Here is an 11907-nt window from a genome sequence, read left to right on the forward strand (position 1 = left end):
AGGGAACACAACATTTATTGGGAGCAAAAAGAACAACTTCACCATAAAGCAACTGCATCACAAGGAAAGGAAACAACTTTTGATTTCTCAAAGACAAAATATAAATAAATTGGTCTTGAATAAAGTATGTTTTTAATCAGACTTATGGTTACAAAAGTTTTATATATACTTACAAAACTAAAACAATTATGAATTTGCCTTTGTAGATAGTGTTGTCAACTAATTGACATCATCTATGCACTCCTCAAGACTTTTCTGTGATGACAAGAATATTAAAAGGTTTAGATATTTTGTGTTTTTGTCTTTCAAACTCAAACTAACTAATATGAGAGTGATTAACATCTTAATATTTGAAGGGATAATTATGCATAATTTTTTTAGGACAAATATATTATTTCTGAACTTTGAAAAAGACATGAGTAGAAGTGTAGAACCTCAAAAAAATGAAAATAGAAAAAAAAAAAATCTATGGCTGCTGTGAGAGAATGATAACTATCTTCTCCACCAGAGGTTAGCATTGGATCTCAAATTAAGCTTTTGAAATGTCTCAACCCATGAAACTATATTTTTTTTAGTACATAAGTTGCTTACTTAAAATTCAAGACTTGTATCTATGGGCTCATCCTTCACCAACATTATCTTTAACTCATATATATATATATATATATATATATATATATATACCACTTTTAAGCATTCATAATTATAGTTGGTTTGAGTCAAAAAGAAAAATCGACTTACTGGCCACTTGAAATCTCATCGGATATGTTTTATATATTTTAAAAAAATTATACTTAAATCATCATTGATTGTATATTTTTTATTTTCTATCCATAAAATATTACCAAAAGTTTCTAATAAAAGAATAATTAATGTGATATGTAGCATGGATCAGAATTGCTTATACTTCTCAACCTTAGACGTGGCAAATGCGACGGGAGACGAGCAAAGTTTGATGAAGACTAATTATTGTAATGATAAATAATATATAATGTTAATTACCTCAAAATGACTAATTATTTCTTTTCCAAAAAAAAAAGACTAACTATTGTAGGATAAACAAATTAAAAAACATTATGGTAACCCGTTAACCCGTTACCCGTTTCCTTACCTCGTTCGCGTGTCATCTGTAAGCAACTCGAACGCACGAGGGCCGAGTTTTATGCGCGGCGTCGCCGAGGAGCCAACGAGAGGTCCACGCAGCGTGGGATCCACCGCGGGCTCCATTCGGGGGAAATAATAGCAAGGGGGAGAGGGGACAGAGAAGCGGGTCCCACAGATATAGGCCGTGGAGTACGCCGTGGTGGGCGGCGGGTGAGCCGACGCCGAGTTTGATGCTGACGTCAGGATGAAGTTGGCGCGTTGAGATTCGTACAATCGTCTAAGAAGGGCTCAGATGCGCCCGACGGCCAAGTTGAGCATAACCACGAGACAGTCTTAATGACGTCTTATTAATGGAGAATTATTACATTATGAGTACATGACAGCCTGCTCAGGAGATGCTGACACAGCATAGAAATTAAGCTTAATTTTTCTCTTTTTTTCAAAATAATCGTTATATATACCCCGGAAATTTAATAATCGAAAACATTGGATCGACTACATCAAAACTTATGGTTGCTGACCACAGAATCTCTTAGTTCATGAGTTTGGCAGTGTTCTTCCCCTGCTAAAAACTGTCGATCCTCAAATGGAATAAAGTTATACAAGTGGTGAATTCTTCAAGATGGAAAAGTATAAGAGCCATGATCATGGCATGTCTTTTGAGCAAACATGATTCTGTCATACTTGCACACACAACTTGAGCAGATAGAAACCTCAATTTAGCGACAGTAGCTAACTTATATGATTTAGAACACTATAATTGAAAGCAACTCTCCAAAGAGAGAGTTCTTTATCCTTCAAAGGCTCCAGATTACAAAAAGAGAGAGTTCTTTATCCTTTGCCTTTATTTTTCTTTTGTCATCACATTCTTTTCCTTTGATCACATGTAGCTTCAGCTATAGAATTCAATAGCAGCAAAAAGAGAGATTATTACCCAGCAAAATGGGTTCCTTCAATATGGAAAGGTTCCTGTGAATTTGATATGGTCGAGAGTACGTCTGAGACCATACCGATTGACTGCTCTGGTTGCTGCTCTATAACCAGCTCCATATACCGGCGAAGCATCCGCTTCTATTTGGTGTTTGAAACATTCTCCCAGCTTTCTCTCGGACTGAGTTCGAGCACCTTTTTTCGACGGCCTGGTAGTCGAAGAGGATGATGAGGTGGAGGCAACATTACTACCTGAACCTGCAACAATCTCAGAATCCAACCACATTTGAGCCAGCACCTGGCAGATGCCTTCTTCAACTTCTAGACTGAGAGATCCATATCCTGCAAACTCAGGATGGAGTAACATCAGGCGCTGCAATAATATCTATCGATATAACCTCATGAATCACCCAAGATTGACACTGGAGGTAGTATGCAGCTAGTGAAGATTGACGGAACAGGAAAACCAAGACAGATCACAAATAATTTGTAATTGCTACTGTTTCTCTATCCCAATTTTAGTAATTCTGCTATTGTGTAGATATTCAGATGACAATAATATAATATATAATTGAAAATGTTCTACAAATGATAAAGCATTTATCATAATTCATGACTTATCATTCTATGCCACCTTGGCAACTACGAGTTAAATTGAACTTAAGGATATAAGTTGCAAATAATTTTATCAAATATTATTTAATCTAATTTATACAAAAACAGTTCATTAATAATAAAATAATAATCATAATAATTATTCGATATTAATTAGTATAAAAAAAACTCAAGATGACTAATAATCATGATAAAACATAAATCACGTATTTATGTAAAAATAAATATTATTTCATAATTTTAAATGTATGCATGTAAATAACTACACAAATATCTAAGAACAAAAATTAGAATTTAAATATCATAAGCAAAAATTTTACTAATATATCATATAAGAAAACTACAAAATAAAACCGTAATTTATAAGTTTTTTTTAAATTCTGTAAATGACCTAAATGAGTCGATGAATCATATTTAATTGGACATCCCAAAATTAAGCCAAAATTGGACTGTTCAGATTAGACCCAACATCCAACCCAATTAAACCAATCAAAATTGGGTTCAGTCAAAAAATCCAATTTAGAAACTGATTGATAAAAAATTAAGCTAAAATTAGGCTTCGACCAAAATTTGATTAAAGTAGGTCAAATTGGTCAATTCTATAATTAAGGATATATGTAAAAAAAATTATTTTCGAATGGCAAAACTATAATTTGTTGGGATATATATTGAAAATATTTTATTTTCGAAGGGTAGAACTATCATGGGGACACTGACTAGAATTAAAAAAAATTCAAAAGAGTAAAATAATCTTTTAATAGGTGAAAAAACTCGTAGCCTGGCCTGCGCAAGGCCTACATCCGTCAAGGTGCACAGTCGTCTACTGCTGCATGCCACATGCTTGAACACCTCCACGGTCAATCGATCTTTAATGGCAACCAATGCTATTCAGTGACGCAACGTAGCCGTTGCCCATCAACCACCATTCACAGCTAATCCCTCATCGACGTTCCATTCCCACGCACACGAATATCACCACCGCACGAGTCCTTATCGGTCGTGCATCCTTACAACGACATCTCCTTTGCAGGGTCACCATCCGTCGTTGCAACACAGCATTTGGCCACCGCGCAACCATTGGGCGACCCACATCAGTAGCGCCGGTGTTCATGCTCAACCAATGGCCCCTACGTAGCCGCTATGAACCCCAACCTTCATCGTTGCCAATGATGCTGGCCGTAGCTAACAAACATTATCATAGCTTCTGCCTTTCCCAACGACATGTTTGCTATGCAGTTATCGATTAAAGGCAGCGCCCAATAGGGCTGCTGCCTTCTTGGACTACCTCACACAATGGCACCACTACATGTGTAGTGCCGCTTGCAGCTAAATCCTACCCCCACAGGCAACAGCGATGCCAACCAAGGCTGCTGTTGCCCATGGTGGCAACTGTCGCACGTAATGGCATCGTCGCAGCACTTCCACTGCCACGGCTGCTGCACATAGTAGTTTCTGACTGCAGCAGTTGCCCGTCCAGTCTATGGCCGACGACCAATGGAGGTCGTCGCCCTTAATAGTGCTATCGCTGACAAGCTGCCAACGACGATTGACCGATCAAACACGAGAAACATGTCGTCCCTAGCTCTACCTGCGTAAGGCGAGGAACCTTGCAACGCCTGCAAGCAGGCGACAAGACGAACAAGATAAGAAAGCGAATCAATAACACAGACGGATCATTCAAGCATCGTACAATCAAAATTGAATAGCACCTTTTCCGCAAGCGAAAGGCGCTAATAAATAGATCTAATATACATTTACGATCTAAGGTATTTGATTTCAAAACAACTTGCTTTGATACCAATTGTAAGATAAAAATTATAATCATGCTTCTGTTATGTGAAAAAATTTTAATATGAAGAACTGAAATTGAATAACCATAGATCGAAATTTAGATGTACGTACATTTCGATGTTATTCATAAAACCTTTATCTGATCTGCAAACGCATCATCATTCGATCCAAAGGCTACAACGATTCCAATTTGTAAGAACTAAACTCACCTTCATCTCTCTTCCTGTTTTTTCACAAGAACACTATAAGCGATGCAATAGAGATTAAGGGGAGATGAGAAAAGATATGTACTCTCTCTTTTATATGTTGTGATGTGTTGAGTCCCTAGAAGACCCTATCTATAGAGCAAAGGGTCTATGATAAGTAATTAGGAGAGTTCCTCTCATCAAAGTCATCTCCTAATAAATCCTATTATAATTGGACTTCCTTTCTATTGGCTGATAACTATAATCAAAATCCAATGAGATCTATAATATATCTTATCTAATTAAACATGATCATATAATCTAACAAATAAGCGTGTTAAGGCTAGCTTTTCACTGGACAAGTAAGACTAGCAACCCACTGATGATGAAGTATAATCCTTTTGGTCATTGTTTACATAGAGTTGCTACATTGTCCTTCTCGTGCTCCATTAATATCTGGAATCATACTTACAATGCCAGCATGAGTTGCCAAAATTATAAAAAAAAGCAAACTGTACACAACAAAAACACATCTGTGAGCATAGAATGAGTTGCATACCATTAAGGCGCAGCCATGCATGCATCATCTCATGAGCCAATATCGACCCTGTTAGTAATCTGCAAGAGAGAACTCAAATATTAAAGCAAAGTTTGCATGGGATGATGCAATAATTTACTAGTTTTGCTAGTGTGATACTAAATAAATAGAAACTTAACACCATTTTTTCCAAGGAGAATATATTTGACAAGAATATCTTTTTTTTGTCTTGGAATCCAGAAAAAAGAAAAGAATCAGAGTTGAATGTGTAGCTAGGATAATTTAGCTGAAAAGTGACAGAATCTTAAGAAAATGCTAGCAGGGAAGGCATCTAAGCTAACAAAAGTAGATTGGATAGTGGAAAATAAATCGAAAGATACCTTGGCAGACCATACAGTATAAGAATTGCTGTGACATCACACCGTCTGATCAATCTATATGGCCCTGTTATCATATCTGTAAGTCTGTGTCCAGACCCCATTATTGGCCTTCTCAAAACCTAATGATTTTATTTTCACCAGTGCTTATGACATTCAATAAAAATATTAACATAATTCACTCATAAAACCACTAGCAAACTGAGAATAACAGTTCTAAAACTGAGAACTCTTACAGTTCTAACAATCTTCTCCTCAGAAAGACAGAGACCTCTAGTTTCAGGGAGGTGACGATGCCCCTGTCCTCAGAAGTATATGAAAAGATTGTTATTACCAAAATTCTAAAGGAACAAAGTGCATGCTGTTTAACTCCAAAGTTTTGTTCTTTGACTTACATTCATTTCACCATCCATAGCTTCATTTAGAGCTTGTCGCTCAACTAGAAGGAGCGGAATCTGCTGTTCCACTTTCATATATAAACCTTCATAGAATTCTTTTATGCCGAGGTAAAGGGGTTGGCACTCACTTGTGTCCATTATTGCAAAATTAAGACACTCAAGACAAAGCTTCCGACCATCATCCAAAGTAACATATTTCGTGTCCCTTGGCTGAAGCTCGGCATAAGTAAAAGACAAAGAGAAAGAGCACAACTAAGCATACAATATGAGGCACTTGAACATAAATAAACAATAGCAGAATCGACCTTGGTAGTCTTTTAATAGTATTATGCTTCATGATACAACTAATTTTGGATCGACAATAACTATTGTAAAATGCAGAGAAATAATGGAGCGACTATCTTTTACCAACCTCCATTCTTTCACAACTGCAGCACATAGGAGTGCCATCACGCTCATGTAAAGGACAATACCTTTGCCCCCAAAAAGGATGAGCCCGGTATTCGATATGGCCATCTCTTATTGCAGGGATCTGCAGAAAAGGTCATTATGATGCATCCACAATTCAGAAATTCAGGGGAGAAGGTTCCAGTTAAGGACATAAATAACATGAACAAAGTTAAACTGGTTGAATTATTTTAGGCTTGCATAACAGTCAGGTGCTGACTTATATCAAAAAACTCTGCGTGGACTATGTAGTATGTACAAGTATGAAACTTAGAACCCAAGAGTTGTAATATGTGATTTTCACAATTGTTATGCTACCATGACTACAGATTACTTCTGTACATGGAAAGAAGGTTAAAAATATTTCTGGTATCGTCAAATTGGTGTAAGCACAAAGCTTCATAGAAGTGTTAAAAATACTTGGTTATAAATGCCATCTACCAAAATCAGGGAGTAGGTAGCTAATCAATTTTTGTTATTTTTTTCCTAAGAAATCTAGCCACTTAAAAGAGATGAAGGTGTTTCAAAGTAATTTGAGGAGCCTTCGGTACCCTTAAGAATTAAGATAACAGTTTATTTTCATGAAAGCAATAAAAAATAGAACTATATATACATGCAATGGAAATCATCCATATGCTTTACTCACCGGTCATGCCTTCAAGAAATAAGCAGCCAATAACTAAAAAGCCAACAATAAACAATAACAAAAGGGCGGGCCTTGGTACAATGGTGAGATTGTTTTGTTCCTTTGTTAGAGTGAGCCTTGGTACAATCGTAAAGTTGCTTCTTTGCAACCTGGGAGACTAGTTTGAGAAATAAGACTACTTACATTGATTCTCCCCAGATCCTATATTGGCAGGAGCCTCATGTATTAGGTATGCCATACAATAAATAAAAACAACTGGCTTATACAACACTTAGATATTTTCAACTACTTCTGCATATATGTCTCTTAGATGCATAGATGATCTCTCATTTCTCATAGTTGAATATAACCCCTATTCCATATAGTTTTATAGTGTTGTTCTTTCCATGACAATCATCGCAAGTCAGTCAAAATATTATATGCATCTAATACGATAGTTTTTTTTGTTATTGTTTCATATAGATAAATTGCATATACTCACTAAGAGTGCTGTTTTCAGTAGAAATATAGAAATAAATACTTACATACTGCTTGCAGACATCACATTTTGGGTGGTAGAGTTTCCTATAGCAAGATTTGTGATAAGGACGATTTTCGTACAAAGATAACTGCATCAGACAAGCCAATGAGATTTAACAGAACCCAAAGATGACAACAATGACAGTCAATTCTTCACCTCATAGTCAGTTATTGGTTTATTGCACCCATGGCAACGGAGACACTCTGGATGCCATACAGCACCCATGGTACTCAAAGATTGACCACGACCAACTTCTTTATTGCATCCAGCACATCTCCTAACCAGATATAAGATCAAGGAAGTTAGTTATACATCTTAAAATATAAAGTTACGATTTCTCAAAAAAATGAAGCACCTAGCTTTCCTCTACCGATCTTAAGCTGCAGGATCTGATCCAGAATGGATGGATACTGAGAACTGAATACGCAATAGATTATTTAAGAGAATATTACAGAACCCTTCAAATTTTTGCCTACAATATGAAGTTAATTTCTTAAAAGATGGTCAAGTTGGTGACATATGGGATTGCAACATGATCATACGACACTAGTAGTTTGTACTAATGTTTACCCATATGACAAGTAATTTGAGCTACATGGGCTGCTGCCAGCCTGTATATTGTGTCTGCCACTGACATAAATGGTCTCACACTGCCATTTCTTTAACAATGTCTAATGTCCATGTCCATGAATTCAGAACAATAATGCAATGTTGCATAGTGCAGCATGCTGCCTCATGACTACACATACTATGGTGCGTTGATCCTTGGTTCCTTGCAGCAGCTGTTTCTCTACACACCGTGGAGAGAAACCTTCAGGGATTGCTTGCCAAGAGATTATGGATGGGGAAGAAAAGGTTAACCCCCTAGGTATTAGTTGTCTGAGACCACCTTAAACTGGAATGTGGGATCTTTCAAATCAAACTGATAAAGCGGATAATTTTCAAACTCTTAACAGATGATATCTTCTAATAAAGAACTTGATCCAAATACAGATCTTGATCTTTCCAAGGTTCAAAATAAATAGAAAGCCTATCGCAGATATCTCAAAAACAAAAGCTTCCCTTCAATTCTTCAAGACAAACTGATAACTAGAAGTAGAGACTTGCTACCTGGTTGAACTCATCATTCTTTGTCATGATTTATTATGGAACTAATGATAACATAAGAGAAATGAAATGACAAATAGGCAAATAATTCTAAAACAAGTACCTGGAGACTGAAGGAAAGGAAAATGGATTACGTTGACAAATTTGGCCATTTTGACGGGGTGGATATTCAGCATTCAAACTTTCTTGTAAAGCCTTTGCAAGCTGTTCGTCTTCCTCCAGAAGAGATTTGTCTTAAGAAAAGAAACATATGATGTTTTAAAGAAAATAATATAATTATAAAAAGAAGAAAAAGATTATATGAAGACCTGAGGCAACTTCCATGTTCTGAAGCTAAGAGGGTTAGAAAGTGCACTAAGTCATGCTATTGGCAGAAAGGTAGGAATGAAAGAGATATAACATAAAGTAGATCATAGAGAAGAACCATCTGAATCCATGAAGTGAGTTAATCAGACAGCGATGGTTGAATAGGCTTTATAATAAATTTAATTACTAACAAAGATGGTTTTCAGCAGATCAGTTTGTGGAGACAATAGTAATGTAAACCATAGGGTCCTAACTAGAGAATACATAATTAAAGGCCTTCTGAAAAGCAGAAAATCCATATGGGAACGTGATATACTAAGATTACCATGCAAGCTTGTTGAACATATTTTTTTGTTGCTAAGTTTCTCAATTCCCTGACTGCCTCAGTAGCATATGCATAAATATCTAAAAACAAAGACATTGCTGATGAGCTAATTTTTTAGAATGTTACAGTTAAGATAGCGGCAGTTATGTTTCTGATGAAGCCCCACAACTGGAAGTTCCTTTTTACAAAAAACCAACAGTTGCTCCACAAAAGAAAAAGAAAGAAAGGTCCCTCGGTTGTAAACCATAGTGCTTAATAAATTATGAGCTTCATTGTTATCACTTCTGTCACTGGCTAGCCATCCTGTGCTCTTTGTTGACAAAAGGGCACTAAGTTTGATATTATTCTTCTCATTTCCTTCCTATCCCCCAAGCAAATCATTTATATGGTATTTCTTATTTTCCACAGAGTTTGTCATGTCTTCAACATCTGGATGTCATTTCCCCTTTATAAATCAGTAAGTAGCATATCTGCTCTTCTCAAAGATAAAAGTAAACAGAAAAATGCTTTAAAATGTTCAGTCTAGGAAAGTTCAATAAAATCCAGGAGCTTTTATAATGATCAGATCTTCAACAACAATCTAGTTGTCTTTGCATTACATCCATAAGCCATTTGAAACAATTAGCTCACACAAGAATGCAAATGAACAGCTCATTTGCTATAGCAGTGCCAGAGTGCTAACCAACAGTTTTGCCTTTCTTCTGCTCTTCTTCTGATAGTGAAAGTGCTAGAGCTTGATCAATGTCTTCGTCATCATACTCCCGCTGGATACCCTAACAACCAGAATTTCCTGAGGTGTGATTAGCAATCAAAGATACAGGAATAATAGCCTACTCAGATTATTTAGGCACGGGGATGTGGAAGAAAATAAATACTAAGTACATAATAAATGCACCGTGTAAGATTGCAATTACAACCTATATTATTTAGAAACAAATTTTGTCATTGACAGCATTCAAAATTTTATTCCAAAGAAAACATTTAGATTGCATTAAAGAGAGATCCTATAGAGGACAAAGGCAGAAAGTTTTAGCGAAAGGGTTACCAATGAACTAGAGGGTTTATTCCAAAAGCCATCATCCGCATGTCTTCCATGGTACTGGCCAGCGGAAAATTTCAAATTTGAACCTTTAAAGAGTTTGTTTAACCAGATCATCGAGCCAGTTGTAATTATCACTAGTAGATTCTGCCTGCACAAAGTATGCAAGACTTAGAAAACAAAAAAGTTAAATCTATACGCAAAATGATAAATTATCATCAGAATTTTGATATGTAGAACATTTCCACAAAACGAAAAGGTTGAATCTTTAGGTGATAAAGGCCTTGATTCAAACTCATGTATGCATAAAACGAAAAACAGAAGATCCTGATTCAGAGTCACATACCCATAAGACAAAAAACGGAACGTAATATAAGTTTACTACAGAAAATTTCTCTGAGCAACAAGCCTCTCATCTCTGAAAATTATGCCTAATGGTAAGGAGCAATGCTCGTTACTTGCGGTAGGAGGACAAAAATATGTAATATTATGCAAGATGAAACCTTTAAACATGCAGAACTAAGACCAACAACAACAAGAACATACAATCTGCAGCTGATACTCCGATACCAGCAGAGAAAAACACACACTGACCGGTTAAAGGTCTACTGAAATCCACAATAATACGCGAGCAATTTAACTGAGGCTCACGACACCTTTGCAGTTCAAAGAAAATGTCAACTTCTTAATTGGCTAAAAACCCAAAAAAATACGCGAGAAATCTAACTGAGGCTCACAATACCTTTGCAGTTCAAAAACAATGTCGACTTGTTAATTGGCTAAAACCCCAAGAACTCATTGTTCGTACAATTCATACCTCAGGAAGGGTTGCAAATGATGCCCAGATCAAATCAATCCGGTATCATATTCCCTTCTCCACAAGAGGGAACAAAAAGGAATTGTTTTGTTCCATTAGGTCAAGGTAATTCTAAAAGATCAAAAGATGGTCGTGAACTTGATTATCTCATCAGCGACCAAAGTCAAAAGAAAGACGAATCTTTTTTTATTTTTTCTCCTTCCTTTTCGTATCACCAGAGTCAGAACCCAACACAAAAAGTGATTTGCGAGGAAGACGACGTCGGACTCGGCAGTCCAAAAAGTCCAAAGAGAACTACTTTTCTACGGCTTTGAGCTTACCAGCTCATCTGCCTGCGTCGACGGAGACAAATGCCGCCACCTCCTAGGTTTTCTGGAGAGCGGAATCGAGCTGGGAAAGTGATTCTCGAGTCGCGAAATAGAGTGCGGCGTCTGCAAGGGAAGGATCAAAAGGTACGGTGGCCCCAAACACCCATCTTTGATTCTTTGCAGGAAGCATAAATGCTGCTGCTTCTGGAGGAAGCCTCGCCGTGCTGTGCGCATCGCGTTCGATGCCGGAATCCGCTTGCACTTCACGCTGCACTCTTTATATGCCTGTGTGATGAAGAATAAGAAAATTTACAAATAGATCCCTAAACTTCAAGTTTATCCAATTTAGACCCTAAACTTAAATTACTTGAGTAAAAGATTTTTTTCACTCATAATCTTGTTTAAGTATATCTCTTCTTCCTCCTCTCATTCTCTATGTCATAAAATCATATAC

At 36.7% G+C, this 11907-nt stretch overlaps 1 protein-coding gene across 3 annotated transcripts; it reads right to left on the minus strand.

Moving 5' to 3' along the window:
• Window positions 1-1864: 1864 nt before the first annotated feature.
• Window positions 1865-11629, minus strand: LOC135664824 (protein DA1-related 1-like). 3 transcript variants are annotated; one of them, XM_065177065.1, is made up of 12 exons: window positions 11466-11629; window positions 10335-10479; window positions 9972-10062; window positions 8762-8891; window positions 7708-7828; window positions 7556-7639; window positions 6351-6470; window positions 5936-6148; window positions 5777-5839; window positions 5544-5662; window positions 5185-5243; window positions 1865-2376 (listed from the first exon to the last, which is right to left on the minus strand). In XM_065177065.1, exons 1-12 carry the CDS (start codon window positions 11471-11473, stop codon window positions 2057-2059), a joined length of 1473 nt encoding a protein of 490 aa, XP_065033137.1. In that variant the 5' UTR covers window positions 11474-11629; the 3' UTR covers window positions 1865-2056. The 3 variants fall into 3 exon arrangements, with proteins under 3 accessions (XP_065033137.1, XP_065033139.1, XP_065033140.1); XM_065177067.1 differs by lacking the exon at window positions 11466-11629 and adding an exon at window positions 11071-11153; XM_065177068.1 differs by lacking the exon at window positions 11466-11629 and adding an exon at window positions 10923-11059.
• Window positions 11630-11907: the final 278 nt, after the last annotated feature.

This window comes from Musa acuminata, chromosome BXJ1-4 (assembly GCF_036884655.1).
Source record: "Musa acuminata AAA Group cultivar baxijiao chromosome BXJ1-4, Cavendish_Baxijiao_AAA, whole genome shotgun sequence".
In the NCBI taxonomy this organism is placed as follows: Eukaryota; Viridiplantae; Streptophyta; class Magnoliopsida; order Zingiberales; family Musaceae; genus Musa; species Musa acuminata.